The sequence below is a fragment of the Magallana gigas genome, chromosome 8 (genome assembly GCF_963853765.1).
Source record: "Magallana gigas chromosome 8, xbMagGiga1.1, whole genome shotgun sequence".
Taxonomy (NCBI): domain Eukaryota; kingdom Metazoa; phylum Mollusca; class Bivalvia; order Ostreida; family Ostreidae; genus Magallana; species Magallana gigas.
Genome location: NC_088860.1, coordinates 42,940,829 through 42,956,857, shown reverse-complemented (window position 1 = coordinate 42,956,857; position 16,029 = coordinate 42,940,829). Strand labels below are relative to the sequence as shown.

At 38.0% G+C, this 16,029-nt stretch overlaps 1 protein-coding gene across 8 annotated transcripts in view; it reads left to right on the top strand.

Moving 5' to 3' along the window:
* Window positions 1-16,029, top strand: part of LOC105341516 (exportin-7) — a 104,791-nt gene that overhangs the window by 36,725 nt on the left and 52,037 nt on the right. For 2 of the 8 annotated variants that reach the window (XM_066070271.1, XM_066070270.1), the window contains exons 20-29: window positions 10,219-10,378; window positions 10,652-10,719; window positions 10,933-11,021; window positions 11,337-11,527; window positions 11,827-11,883; window positions 12,107-12,264; window positions 13,887-14,025; window positions 14,440-14,463; window positions 15,356-15,510; window positions 15,851-15,949. The exons of 3 other annotated variants lie outside the window; for them this stretch is intronic. In XM_066070271.1, coding sequence (XP_065926343.1) covers window positions 10,219-10,378; window positions 10,652-10,719; window positions 10,933-11,021; window positions 11,337-11,527; window positions 11,827-11,883; window positions 12,107-12,264; window positions 13,887-14,025; window positions 14,440-14,463; window positions 15,356-15,510; window positions 15,851-15,949 — 1,140 coding nt within the window. The remainder of the gene's footprint in view (window positions 1-10,218; window positions 10,379-10,651; window positions 10,720-10,932; window positions 11,022-11,336; window positions 11,528-11,826; window positions 11,884-12,106; window positions 12,265-13,886; window positions 14,026-14,439; window positions 14,464-15,355; window positions 15,511-15,850; window positions 15,950-16,029) is intronic. 3 more of the 8 variants (XM_066070275.1, XM_066070269.1, XM_066070268.1) reach the window with 3 other exon arrangements.

The following is a 16,029-nucleotide window of genomic DNA, read 5'->3' as shown; positions in this document are numbered from 1 at the left end:
AATGAAAAGAAAAATTAATGATAGTACATGTATTTTTATTACTTATTATTGCATATTGCTTTGCTGCTGTCTGTCGGTCGGTCGATCGGTCCACCAACAGTTTCTGTTCATTTTCTTAGCAAAGGATGCACATATTGAATTGAAATTGGGTATACATGTTTATCATAATAATGTGTAAATCAAGTTTAGTTTTTGGTACGTTCAAGTATTTTTGTGCCTTTGTAGTTTCCGTTCATTTTCTCACAGTTCTTTGCAAGGGAGGGGGGCATAAGTGTTTTACAAACATCTCTTGTTTATTGTGACTTAATGTTTAGTAGGTGAAAGAATTTGTAGTAAGTGACTTCCCCCAATGCTAAAAAATATTTATTTACATGAATTATTCTTCAGAAATATCCAATATTTTATTAATTTTGAAATAAACTGAAATATATACATGTATGTGATTGGAAATTTGAAAAGATTAAGGCTTGAAATACAAAATCCCATGTAATGTTGCAGGCTTTGTCTGATCCGAGTAACTACCATGAGTTTTGTCGCCTGTTAGCAAGGCTGAAAACAAATTACCAGCTTGGAGAGTTAGTCAAGGTCACAAATTATCCGGAATTGATCAAACGGATTGCGGAGTTTACTGTGACCAGTCTGAGGGTAAGAATTTTTAAATGGATAAAAAAGGAACAAATGTGCTGGTGTGTACCTGGTAGATGATCACACAGAGCCAATTAACAATTGAGGATTCAAACCAGCAACACTTAAATTGATGGCTAATCGTAGATTAAATATAGAATTTGTAATTGTGTTTATTAAGAGTACCAGAGATTTAGATAGTGACAATTTAACAAGTTTTGCAGCAAATGTGGTAGTTTGCGCCTAACAGTGTACACTACCTGTTGAGTCTGTGGCAGAAGATGGTGGCGTCCATGCCGTATGTTAAGGCTAACGAGCCACACCTGCTGGAGACGTACACGCCCGAGATTTTCAAGGCCTACACCATGTCCCGCCTAGAGTCGGTCACTGTCGTCATCAAGTGAGCATTGTCGCCATTGTCCTCACACAGCTAGTTCTTGTAATATAGACCTAGTACTTGTAATATAGAGCTAGTACTTGTGGTATAGAGCTAAGACTTGTAATATAGACCTAGTACTTGTAATATAGAGCTAGTACTTGTAATATAGAACTAGGACTTGTAATATAGACCTATTACTTGTAATATAGAGCTAGTACTTGTAATATAGAGCTAGTACTTGTAATATAGACCTAGTACTTGTAATATAGAGCTTGGACTTGTAATATAGACCTAGTACTTGGAATATAAACCTAATACTTGTGATATAGAGCTAGTGCTTGTAATATAGAGCTAATGCTTGTAATATACAGCTAGTACTTGTAATATACAGCTAGTACTTGTAATATAGAGCTAGTACTTGTAATAGCTAGTACTTGTAATATAGAGCTAGGACTTGTAATATAGACCTAGTACTTGGAATATAGAACTAGTACTTGTAATATAGAGCTAGTGCATAAGTCATGCTTGATAATGACATGTTAAAGAAAAACTCTTAACAAAAAGTGGAGCTAAACTTAATTTAATATAGATTGCCTGGTACACACGTGCTAAGAAATACACATGTTTGAAGGCTCAAAGACTTGTAACTGTACAGTACCTGTCTGTAACAATGTAGAGGGTGGATCTAATTGTACCTGTCTGTAACAATGTAGAGGGTGGATCTAATTGTACCTGTCTGTAACAATGTAGAGGGTGGATCTAATTGTACCTGTCTGTAACAATGTAGAGGGTGGATCTAATTGTACCTGTCTGTAACAATGTAGAGGGTGGATCTAATTGTACCTGTCTGTAACAATGTAGAGGGTGGATCTAATTGTACATGTATTTTACTATGTAGAGGGTGGATCTAATTGTACATGTATGTTACTATGTAGAGGATTGATTTCTTTTAAGATGATAAACTATGTACATCTACATAGTACAAGTATTTTGATTGGATTCTTCAGCGTTGCATTAAAATGTACATTCTTTTCAACGTTGTAGAGACGGGTTAGACGATCCATTAGAGGACCAGGGAATGATCAATCAACAGTTAGACCAGGTAAGCTATGATTAAGTACAGGACAACATGACCTCTATTTGTGATAGTTAATGAATTTCAAGTAGGACAAAATCAAATGCACTAAAATACGCATGTTTTCTTTGCTGTATGCATCAGATTTAACAGACATAGTATTGTTTGTGTGTATTGTATGGTGTAAAAGTTTGTAACAGTTACAATTGATAGCTCTCTACCATTTGGAGGTGTGAATACGAGAAGACCTGTGGTCTCCTGGTTCAACTGTTTGATGAGGCAGCCCAGCGGTATCAGGAGGCCATCAATTCAGGAACCCAGGGGGTAGAGATTACGATACAAGAAGGTGAGGTTATCTCCATGGTGGTCATTTTATGGTGACATGATGAATACTTTAAAAAGGAAGAACAAAAGAGAGAGTACTATTTAAAATAAAGATGATATACAGGTAGAGATAGAAATATTAAAAGCAACAGGGAAAAATCACATTAGGAAGTTTCTGTAGACAGTTATTGGTTAGATAGTTTGTAAAATCTTTAAGGTTGATTATCTTGTTTAGTATAGGTATTTATTTAAACCCGTGCTTTCTTCACCCTTTCAGGTCGGTTATCTTGGTTAGTGTACATAATAGGAGCTGTGATAGATGGTCGGATCTCCTTCGCCAGCACAGACGATCACGACGCCATGGACGGGGAGCTAGCTTGCAGGTAAGGGAAGAGGGGTTCCTCTGACAGGGAGCTAGCTTGTAGGTAAGTGGAGAGGGGGTCCCTCTGACAGGGAGCTCTCTTGTAGATAAGGGGAGAGGGTGTCCCTCTGACAGGGAGCTAGCTTGTAGAGAAGGGGAGAAGGGGTCCTTCTGACAGGGAGATGGCATGTAGATAAGGGGAGAGGGGACTGGGAGCTAGCTTTTAGGTTAGGGGAGAGGGTGTCCCTCTGACAGGGAGCTTGTAAGTAAGGGGAAAGGCTGTCCATCTGACTGGGAGCTAGCTTGTAGGTAAGGGGAGAGGGTGTCCCTCTGACAGAGAGCTATATTCTAGGTAAGATGAGAGGAGGTCCCTCTGACAGGGAGCTAGCTTGTAGGTAAGGGGATAGGGGGTCCCTCTGACAGGGAGCTAGCTTGTAGGTAAGGTGAGTGGAGGTCCCTCTGACAGGGAGCTATCTTGTAGGTAAGGGGAGAGGATGTCCCTCTGACAGGGAGCTAACTGGTAAGTGAGGGGAGAGGGTGTCCCCATTACTTGGAGCTATCTTGTAGGTAAGGGGAGAGGGAGTCCCTCTGACAGGGAGCTATCTTGTAAGTGAGGGGAGAGGGCGTCCCCCTTACTGGGAGCTATCTTGTAGGTAAGGGGAGAGGGTGTTCCTCTGACAGGGAGCCTGCTTGTAAGTGAGCGGAAAGGGTGTCCCCCTTACAGGGAGCTAGCTTGTAGGTAAGGTAAGTGGAGGTCCCTCTGACAGGGAACTATCTTGTAGGTAAGGAGAGAGGGTGTCCCTCTGACAGGGAGCTTGTAGGTAAGGGGAGAGGGGGTCCCTCTGACTGGGAGCTAGCTTGTAGGTAAGGTAAGAGGGTGTCTCTCTGACAGAGAGCTTGTAGGTGAGCGGAGAGGGGGTCCCTCTCACAGGGAGCTAGCGTGTGGGTAAGGTAAGGGGAGAGGATATCCGTCTGACTGGGAGCTAGCTTGTATGTAAGGGGAGAGGGTGTCTCTTTGACAGGAAGCTTGTAGGTGAGGGGAGAGGGGTCCCTCTGACAGGGAGCTAGCTTGTAGGTAAGGACAGAGGGGGTCACTCTGACAGGGAGCTATCTTCTAGGTAAGGGGAGAGGGAGTCCCTCTTACAGGGAGCTAGCTTGTAGGTAAGGGGAGAGGGTGTCCCTCTGACAGGGAGCTAGCTTGAAGGTAAGGTGAGAGGAGGTCCCTCTGACAGTGAGCTAGCTTGTAGGTAAGGGATGATGGGGTCTCTCTGACAGGGAGTTATCTTGTAGGTAAGGGGAGAGGGTGTCCCTCTGACAGGGAGCTAGCTTGTAGGTTAGGGGAGAGGATGTCCCTCTGACTGGGAGCTAGCTTGTAGGTAAGGGGAGAGGGGGTCCCTCTTACAGGGAGCTAGCTTGTAGGCAAGGGGAAAGGGTGTCCCTCTGACAGGGAGCTAGCTTGTAGGTAAGAGGAGAGGATATCCCTCTGACTGGGAGCTAGCTTTTAGGTAAGGGGAGAGGGTGTCCCTCTGACAGGGAGCTTGTAAGTAAGGGGAAAGGCTGTCCATCTGACTGGGAGCTAGCTTGTAGGTAAGGGGAGAGCGTGTCCCTCTGACAGAGAGCTATATTCTAGGTAAGATGAGAGGAGGTCCCTCTGACAGGGAGCTAGCTTGTAGGTAAGGGGATAGGGGGTCCCTCTGACAGGGAGCTACAGACCCTGAAACGTACTACTACACCACACGCTCGCTGCACGCTCGCTAAACGGTTCACACGAAACGCTGAACGGTTTACACGAAACGCTGCACGCTTTGCCCGAAACGCTAAACGATTTACACGAAACGCTGAACGGTTTACACGAAACGATTCTCGCACGAAACGATTTGCTCGCTTTTCACACGCTTTGGACACGCTTTTATCCTGATCGATTCGGGTCCTCTCGGATTTTACCCTTTCTCTTTCTTCTTACTCTGTTAGTAGGAATTAATTTTAAGAAAACACGAAATAATTGAAATACTGATATTAGAAACATATATGTACATAAGTATTGAATTGATTAATTCAATTAATTTGGTACTTATATTTAAAGCAAAAAATTATTTATTCACAGAACTAGTCAAAAATATTACTTCTATAAAAATATTTATTGCTCAAAAGAAATATCCATGATTCTTATTAGTCCAGTAAATAATAAAAATTCCAGAGAAAAAAGTTACCATAACACAATATTCAATACCAAAAATAAAATCCGTATGATTACAAACTGAAATCGGTTTTTCAGTATTCGGCAGGATTTGTTTTTTCTTCTCACTTTAATATTTTTCTTGGTTTCAGAGAATACGATGTAAAAATACTAACTGTAAATAAACCTGTAATTATTTACATTGATAATTTGGTTTTTCAGTATTCATTGGGATTTGTTTTTTCTTCTCACATTAATATTCTTATTGGTTTCAGAGAATACGATGTAAAAAAAACTAACTGTAAATAAACCTGTAATTATTTACATTGATAATTTTGAAAGTTATGTAAAATTAAATTAGTCACATAAGTTAGAAAAATGCTATAAAACAACCAACTAATTTTTTTTATGTCGAATCATTCGCGTAAATAAATGTTCCGTACATAACATCACAGAGAAAAATCAATGGATTAAACAATAAAGAAAGTTGTCATTACTTTTTTGGATTTCGGAAAGAACAACAAATAAAAAAATGATTTAGATTTTTGTCTCAATATTCGTATACATAACCGGCACCCTGCATAACGGCGTACAATATATCTATCATAAATTAATCTATTTGAATTAAGTACCATGCATATAGATTCCCATAATAATTAATTGCATGTGTACATTTTAGGAAAATTTCAGTGTGTAAATTACTTGTTGTTTTCCGGTATCAGTGTTTAAATAATTAAAATAATAACTTGTAGAAATATTTTTAATCGGGATTCAGAAGAATTTACTTCCCGCATTTCATAGAAATGAACAGTATATTTCTATGTTTACATTTAATTTTGTTTAAATTAATGTTAAATAATCTATCATTGAAATTGTGTGCATCATCAAATACTGATTCCGACTACCTTGAAGTCATTAAATTTCTATTGGCTATTGACAAAAAAAGAGATGCGTGACCATCCAATGAAAACGAATACACAGAGTTTGATTGACAGGTTCAGCCAGGTGCAGGTCTTACCCGATGTCCGAGGTTACATGTATGTGTACTGGTTGTACACAGCCTAATAGTCTCAGTAACTAGTCTTCCTTCAATACGCGTACTTTTCTTTTGTTTGTTAAAAATTAATTCAAGTTTGTAAAAAGATAAGTATATTATTTCTTATAGATTTATTTCACGAGAATATCTCAAAGGAGTTTTGCCAATCAGTTTAAAGTAATGTTTAACACGAGGGCTATTTTGAAACAATTAAATTGTCAGAGAGTTCCGAATGAAATCTGATGAACGTTTCACACAGTTCTCGCACGCTTTGCCCAAAACGATTCACACGCTTTGCCCGAAACGCTGCACGCTTTGCCCGAAACGCTAAACGGTTTACACGAAACGCTTCACGATTCACACGAAACGCTAAACGGTTTACACGAAACGCTAAACGGTTTACACGAAACGTTTCTCGCACGAAAGTCGCACGCTTTTTTGGTGTAGTAGTACGTTTCAGGGTCTGTAGCTTGTAGGTAAGGTGAGTGGTGGTCCCTCTGACAGGGAGCTATCTTGTAGGTAAGGGGAGAGGATGTCCCTCTGACAGGGAGCTAACTGGTAAGTGAGGGGAGAGGGTGTCCCTATTACTTGGAGCTATCTTGTAGGTAAGGGGAGAGTGAGTCCCTCTGACAGGGAGCTATCTTGTAAGTGAGGGGAGAGGGCATCCCCCTTACTGGGAGCTATCTTGTCGGTAAGGGGAGAGGGTGTCCCTCTGACAGGGAGCTAGCTTGTAAGTGAGGGGAAAGGGTGTCCCCCTTACAGGGAGATAGCTTGTAGGTAAGGTAAGAGGAGGTCCCTTTGACAGAAAGCTATCTTGTAGGTAAGGGGAGAGGATGTCCCTCTGACAGGGAGCTTGTAGGTGAGGGGAGAGGGGGTCCCTTTGACTGGGAGCTAGCTTGTAGGTAAGGTAAGAGGGTGTCCCTCTGACAGAGAGCTTGTAGGTGAGCGGAGAGGGGGTCCCTCTGACAGGGAGCTAGGCACCCCTATCCCCTTACCTACAAGCTACAAGGTTGTAGGTAGGGGGATAGGGGGTCCCTCTGACAGGGAGCTAGCTTGTAGGTAAGGTAGGGGAGAGGATGTCCGTCTGACTGGGAGATAGCTTGTATGTAAGGGGAGAGGGTGTCCCTCTGACAAGGAGCTTGTAGGTGAATGGAGAGGGGCTCCCTCTGACAGGGAGCTAACTTGTAGGTAAGGACAGAGGGGGTCCCTCTGACAGGGAGCTATCTTCTAGGTAAGGGGAGAGGGAGTCTTTCTTACAGGGAGCTAGCTTGTAGGTAAGGGGAGAGGGTATCCCTCTGACAGGGAGCTAGCTTGAAGGTAAGGTGAGAGGAGGTCCCTCTGACAAGGAGCTAGCTTGTAGGTAAGGGGAGATGGGGTCCCTCTGACAGGGAGTTATCTTGTAGGGAAGGGGAGAGGGTGTGCCTCTGACAGGGAACTAGCTTGTAGGTGAGGGGAGAGGATGCCCCTCTGACTGGGAGCTAGCTTGTAGGTAAGGGGAGAGGGGGTCCCTCTTACAGGGAGCTATCTTGTAGGTAAGGGGAGAGGGGGTCCCTCTGACAGGGAGCTAGCTTGTAGGTAAGAGGAGAGGATGTCCCTCTGACTGGGAGCTAGCTTGTAGGTTAGGGTAGAGGGTGTCCCTTTGACAGGGAGCTTGCTTGTAGGTAAGGGGAGAGGGTGTCCATCTGACTGGGAGCTAGCTTGTAGGTAAGGGGAGAGGGTGTCCCTCTGACTGGGAGCTAGCTTGTAGGTAAGGGGAGAAGGTGTCCTTTTGATAGTGGGGATACTGATTTGTGTTTCTGTTGGATCTTTTGTACAGTTACATGAACATGCTATAGAAATTATTTTGAAATTCTTATTGCCTACATGTAGAACTTATTGGTATCTTTTTTTATTTTAAAAGATGTAAATACAAGCTTTGAGGCCCGTTTGTAATCATAAATGTGGGTGAATTTGAGTTTGCAATGTGTGTTATAACACATTAGTTAGTATCTGTATTTATTCTGTACAATAAGGAAGAAAGTAGCGATTCAAGTACCATGGTCACAAGGTTGTCAAATTACAGGGTTTTACTGTTAATGAATTTAGTGGACTCTAGGATTGCCCAGTATGCCTGTGAAAAATTAGACCTTGCCATATTAAGCTTTTTTGAACAATTTAGGAAAATTTATGTTGGGGACCAAGTTCCTAAAATGTCTAAGGTGAGATACAGATCTTGTTTTGTTTCATAAAACTGTTTTGTTTATAAGGAATAATGTTTAGATGAATTGTCAGAATAATTATCAATGTCAATAGATTTTTTTTCAACAAGACTGTTTTAAGATGTAGTTATCTAAATGATAAACAGTTATCAAAATAGAAAAAATTGCAAATGTTAACAAACATGTCCAAAGATGTTGTCTATTTATATGTGAATAAGAAACAAGTATTGAATTAGGCGTATAGGTACTTTTGTGTGTTGTTTGCTTGCAGGTTTATCGATGGTTATCAGAAGTGTTAGGATAAATGATGAATCTATGGTACTGAGTGTTTTTATTGGTAAAATGTAAGTACACATACTTTTATATATTTACTTTCTCTGTGTATGCTTTATTTTACTAACCTGAGAAATGCTGAAAATCATTTTTGGGAGTTGATTTTAATCAACTCTCCTATGCAGTTACTCAGACATCCGAAAGTGAAACAGTGTTTGGACCTCAGCACAAATCATTGCTGCTGAGAAGACTTAGTTCTTGAAAATAATTGATAAATTCTATGTAATGTATGCTAAAGCATTGTTTTTCAAGGAAACTTATTTATAAAATACCTTGAAAATAGTCAGATTTTACATGGTATGAACAATTTAAATATTTTTTGTAGTCATATGTATTCCTACGCCAGAGTTCAATATAGTCTCGTTCAACTCGACGTTCGTCTGTCTCCCTTAATCCTTGTCGGAGATTAACGGTGTCAGCCGAGTGTTAGGTTGAATGAGACTAGAGTTCAATATTGCTTGGATCCATACAATTTTCGAGAAATATTTCTATTACTGATACACAGTTTGATTGAATTAATTTTGTCTTTAAATATTATAAAGCCCCCCTTCGAAGAAGAGAAGGCATATTGCTTTGCTGCTGTCTGTCGGTCAGTCGGTCCACCAACAGTTTTTGTTCATTTTCTTTGCAAAGGATAAACATATTGAAATGAAACTTGGTATACAGGTTTATCATGATAATATCTAGGTCAAGTTTGATATAATTGGGTAAGATCGAACAATTTTCGACAGAGTTATGGCCCTTGGAATTAGAAAAATTCGAGTTGTTTGCAGTTTCTGCTCATTTTCTTCCCAGAGGTTGCACATATTAATATTTAATTCGGTCTGCAGGTTTATCTTGATAATATTTAGATCAAGTTTGATTTTGGGTATGATAGAGCAATTTCTGACAGAGTTATGACCCTTGGACTTAGAAAAATTGATTGTAGAACTACAAACTTAAATACTGGGCCCGAAGTGAACCAATAACGTGGAAGACCCTGCAGCTTCTAAACAATCTGTCCGTGGGCTACAGCTCTGTCCGAAAATTAGTCAAGCTAGATGCTGTACAGTTTGTTTTAAGTTGCTTACTTAAGTTAGTTATCAAATTGCTAAAAATAAGTGTGTAACTGTTTGGAGATTGAATTCCCACAGAATAGAAGCTTTTATGGCTTGATTTGAAGGCAAAAACTGAAAATGGAAATATGTTTGATTGGTAAGGAGGCTGGATAGTCGACAAGTTAACCATAAAATCTATCTACCATCTTACCTAGGATTTTAAGATATGATTTGTTATTTAGTGAAGAAAAAATGCATATTTCATATTACTTTTTAATTGTGGGTAATTTTCTATGCTTTTAAATAGAGCTCTTCTTTTAAAGGAGGTCAATACAGGCTGAAAATAGCCATGACCATCGCGCCCTATTAAAATACTCTTATAGTAAATTAGAAAACATTTTAATCTTCTGTTGATATAACCATATATAGCTATTTTGGTGAATTGCAAAATTTGGAATTTGGGGGAAATTGCTCCTTTAAACAAACCGCAAACATTTCTACAGATGTTTGAATTAAAAATCCACCAAAATATTTCAAAACAGTGATTGAATGAAGTTTTCTTAACCTTTCAGACACTCAAGTATATTGATTAATATGATACACTGTAAAATAACCCTAGTTGTAATCATGTCATCTTGTGGAAAATGGAAATCACTAACTAATTTGATTTTTCAGAATGAACATTTTCCGTTCTTGGGTTTGAACGCGAACAATCGTTCGTTTGCTGACATGAGGTGTAGAACCACTTTTTACACAGCTCTGGCTCGACTGTTAATGGTTGACCTCAAAGAAGATGACGAGGACAAATTTGAAGAATTCATGGTCCCTTTAACATGTAGGTGCTTCATTTGTATATGTTACTGTGTTGGCTCTGACATTCATATCTTTGTCTTAGTCATTCTTAAAGTTCAAGAATGAGTAATGATATTATTTTTTATCCAAAGAAAAAACTGAGGCAGTAAGGAATATAATGAATTATGTAATTTGCAATACTTTGTACATTTACATGTATATTTCTCCTGCACATGCTGTGTTCCCTATATCCTGTCTTAATCATTCTCTGCTGTTTGTCTCAGACTGAGCTAATGTCACCCGCTTTCTTCGACAGCTGCGTTTGAGTCTGTGGGCACAATGCTGACAAACATGGACACGCCCCAGAAAGAGGAAGAAGCCAAGGTCAGTGAGATATAATTCACCCATAAGAAAATTTTGCGAAGTGCCGAGGGAAAATGATTACCTGCCAACAAATCTCTTGTTCTTGTTTAAAATCATAAAGAAAGGCCTGGTCCCCTAAATTAGTCACCATGAACTATAGTTTATCAATATCTATCTTGCAAAAAATTGAAATTATTGTGAATAAAATAATTATGGTTTGTTTGGTTTTGACAGAGAGCAGTGGTAGGACTTGCCCGAGATTTGAGGGGCGTGGCATTTGCCTTCAACACCAAAACAAGCTACATGATGTTCTTTGATTGGATGTATCCTTTATGGGTTGCATAGTATGTTATTGAGTTACATTTTTTTGGTCACAAGGAAAAGGACCAATACATTTACTGGTATTACATTGCCTTTATACAAGCTTTTGATGGAAATGATTTTATTTTTTTATGTCAGCAAATAATCTAAATACAAATGCAGAGAACTAGCCCCCCCCCCCCCCCATTCCTTTTTTCCTATTAATTAAAATCCACAAAGTAATAACTTATGTCAAATATTTTGTTGTTAAATAAAGCTGTATGAGATGTAGATATTGAAGAACTTTGTTGTGAGATATTGAGCTTAACAGTTGATAGCTACCCGTCCTACACGCCCATTCTGCACCGGGCGATCGAGGTGTGGTACCACGACCCGGCGGTCACCACCCCCGTACTCAAGCTGATGGCCGAGCTTGCTCAGAGCCGCTCACAGAGACTCCTGTTTGACGTCTCCTCCCCCAACGGCTATCTCCTGTTCAGGGAGGTCAGCAAAGTGATTGACAGCTACGGTGAGGGCCATTTTATGTAAATATGTAATGAACACTTATGATATTGTGTTAGAAATATTGAAGGTACATGTCAGCAAAGTGATTGAAAGCTACAGTGAGGGCCATTTTATGTAAATACCATTATGTATTAAATGAACATTCACATTATATGACCTATCGCCCTCTAAAATTATTTACATGGAATTAAATGTTTTTGCTCCTTACTAAGTTCCTTGAGGAAAATATGATTGCAAATGTAAATATAACATTATATGTTGATTTGATGTAAGTCATAAGATTTGCACTCTCTTTTTTTACAGGGTCAAGAATATTAACAATAGGAGAAGTTCCAAAGGATCAAGTCTATACCATGAAATATCCTTTACACTATTATGAATGTTCATATATCAATTATATTTTTCAGGTGGCTGGGCTTTATATAAAATGAAAAACTTGAACCATTTAAAGAGATATTATAGATCTTTCAGCTTTTATTTGGAATTAATTGGCTGCTAGGTGAAATATTATGAAGATATAACACGAGAGCTATATTTTAGTGTTGTAAAACAAGAGTAAAAGTTTCCTTAACCTGTCCTACATTGAAAGGAATCTCGGTGTGTTTCTCCATGTTGAAGGCAGCCCTCTGTGGTAACTATGTCAACTTTGGAGTGTTCCGTCTGTATGGAGATAACGCGCTGGACAAGGCGTTTGGAATGTTTGTCAAGCTCCTGTTGTCTGTGTCCCAGAGAGACCTGATGGTTAGTGTTGTGTAGGGATTTATTCTACTATAATTACATGGAATTATAAGAGTAATGGGAAGGGAAGTAGGGATTTATTCTACTATAATTACATGGAATTATAAGAGCAATGGGAAGGGAAGTAGGGATGTATTCTACTATAATTACATGCAATTATAAGAGTAATGGGGAGGGAAGTAGGGATTTATTCTACTATAATTACATGGAATTATAAGAGTAATGGGAAGGGAAGTAGGGATTTATTCTACTATAATTACATGGATCGAATTATAAGAGTAATGGGGAGGGAAGTAGGGATTTATTCTACTATAATTACATGGAATTATAAGAGTAATGAGGAGGGAAGTAGGGATTTATTCTACTATAATTACATGGAATTATAAGAGTAATGGGAAGGGAAGTAGGGATTTATTCTACTATAATTACATGGAATTATAAGAGTAATGGGAAGGGAAGTAGGGATTTATTCTACTATAATTACATGCAATTATAAGAGTAATGGTTAGTGTTGTGTCGGGATTTATTATAGTATAATTACATGGAATTATGAGAGTAATGGGAAGGGAAGTAGGGATTTATTCTACTATAATTACATGGAATTATAAGAGTAATGGTTAGTGTTGTGTCGGGATTTATTCTACTATAATTACATGCAATTATAAGAGTAATGGGAAGGGAAGTAGGGATTTATTCTACTATAATTACATGCAATTATAAGAGTAATGGGAAGGGAAGTAGGGATTTATTCTACTATAATTACATGCAATTATAAGAGTAATTGGAAGGGAAGTAGGGATTTATTCTACTATAATTACATGCAATTATAAGAGTAATGGGAAGGGAAGTAGGATGTATTCTACTATATTAACATGCAATTATAAGAGCAATGGGAAGGGAAGTAGGGATGTATTCTACTATAATTACATGCAATTATAAGAGTAATTGGAAGGGAAGTAGGGATTTATTCTACTATAATTACATGCAATTATAAGAGTAATGGGAAGGGAAGTAGGATGTATTCTACTATATTAACATGCAATTATAAGAGCAATGGGAAGGGAAGTAGGGATGTATTCTACTATAATTACATGGAATTATAAGAGCAATGGGAAGGGAAGTAGGGATTTATTCTACTATAATTACATGGAATTATAAGAGTAATGGGAAGGGAAGTAGGGATTTATTCTACTATAATTACATGGAATTATAAGAGTAATGGGAAGGGAAGTAGGGATGTATTCTACTATAATTACATGCAATTATAAGAGTAATGGGAAGGGAAGTAGGGATTCATTCTACTATAATTACATGCAATTATAAGAGGAATCAATAGGAAAGTAGGAATTAAATCTGAAAATCTAAAAAATAATTTCAACAGATGACAAAAAATGCATTAAACAAGGGGTAGCAATTTTTAGAAGTTTTGATAAATGATTTGATCGAGCTCTGTAAGGTTAAACAGCATACCATCATTCACTTAATTGTTTTGTTAAGAGACTGTATGAATAAGAAAAATACACGATGTATATTCATAAATACATGTAATTGAAGAGAAGTTTGGGGGTGAGTAATGATTGTAATTTGTAGTCCATTAATTTTGAGTACCTCTGTTACTTCCACAGGACTACCCCAAGCTGAGCCAGAACTTCTATAGTTTGCTGGAGTGCCTGGCCAACGATCACATGGCTTTCATCAGTAGCTTAGAACCCCAAGTCTTTCTCTACATCCTGGCCACCATATCTGAGGGTCTCACAGCTCTAGGTAATAATCAAACACTCTGCAATACTTCATGTACTTGTATGGTGTTTATTTTTATTTATTTGTATGTGGGTTATTATATGGCCAGGTCTTAAAATAAAGAGGAATGTTCATTTTTAATGGGATGGGTGATAAGGGGCGAAGCTCTTCTGGTAGATTTGTAAATTATCTGTCTTTGTTTAAGGGTAACTGTTCCTCTGAAAAATCATCATGTCCCATGGATAAAAAAAATAATCCTTGTCAGTCAATTTCATCTTTAGTGCATTCAGTTATTTATAAATTTTACAAGTTCATTCATTTGGCATATTAGAAATAGAAACATGTAGTTTTGATATGCGGGTATGTATCTGTAAAACTAAGAGGGGGAGAACAGTGTATATAGAAACAGGAATAAAGAGTTTGTTCCTGTTTTAACAGCATACAAATGGAGCTCTATCCAAGGTAAGATGTCAAACTGCTCGGGGATGTGGAATTTATTTTTTAAAGATCAAAATGTCATGCTATGGTTTATTTTATATTTGATGCTGTCTAAAATATGTGTTTTACATGTAGCTTAATAAGAATCTCTGGTTTCATTTAAGTCATCTCAAAACTATATCCCTTGTTGAAAGGTGAAATGGTACTGCTTGGGTTAGTCTCATCTCTTTGTGTTTTAAATAAACACAATATTATACCTGTACTTTCATGAGTGTTGTTCATAATTGCAATCTTATAAAATTTTATTCGTGTCTTTCACTGTAGATTTCAGTGTTTTTTACCTCTTATAATTTGATTTCTTACGACTTCTTAAGTTTCTCAAGCACATGTATCTTAGGGTTTTAGGAAGGACATATTTTTATTGATCATATTGATATCTTTTTGTTATACCTGAACCTTTGCTTATATTTTCATTTTGACTATACAAGAAAAAGTTCTAAGATTCATACTAAAAAAATGGGTATAATTATGTATTCTTTTATGAACACTGTATACAGGATTATTTTTGCCCCGTGTAATTTTCAGCCTTCTACTTTTGTAAACAGTTTCGCCCCGTCTTGAATTGCCGAGATACAGTAACTGTGGTGTTTCAAGAGAGATAATTGAAGACATTTGAATTCGCCAAGTCTTAAATTCACCCACTGGCAACTAGAGGGAAAGGGGTGAAAGTAAAACGGGGGCGAATATTTCCGTGTATTGCAGTAGTTATTGGTGGTCAATGAATTTAATGAAGTTTCCATTGGTATCACTTACTGGAGTGAATAAAATCCTCTTGAACTTCTGAATTCTAGGAAATTTACAAAAACTATCTGCCTGTCATTTTGAATGAGTGTAAGTGCGTGTCTCTCTCTGACAGATACCATGGTTTGTACCGGATGCTGTGCCACGCTGGATACAGTCATCACCTATCTGTTCAAGAACCTTACAATCAAAAAGAAGAAACGAAATCACATGCAGCAGAACGAGGCTTTTCTCCGAATCCTAGAACTTCACCCAGAAATCCTTCAGCAAGTAAATACTCCTTATTGATATGCTCTTTGGCCTTAGATTTATGTTTCTTCAGACTATTGTAAACCAACTATTCTTCACGACTACTATGCTTTGCAATTTAATGGAGATGAACTAGTTAGTAGCAACCAATTTTCACAATCAAGGTGTAGATTATCTAGAAAATAAAATACCAGAGACAGTAGGAAACTGGTTCATGGTGAGATATATTTGCGAACATTGAGATTTCTTCTAAAGGAATAAAAGTTGGTTGATATTATATTTAAAGAATGAAATGTTTACTGACGCCATTTTGACATACATGTAATTGCTTAGTATTTAATACTGTCATGCTTTATTACAGATGCTGTCTACAGTACTCAATATTATCATGTTTGAGGACTGTCGGAACCAATGGTCCATGTCAAGGCCTTTACTGGGTCTTATTCTACTTAACGAGGAGGTAGGACATTTTTATTTTATAACTTGCATATAAAAAATCAAGGATATGTTGTTCTGTTTCCCTAATAGCGTTCCAAGCAA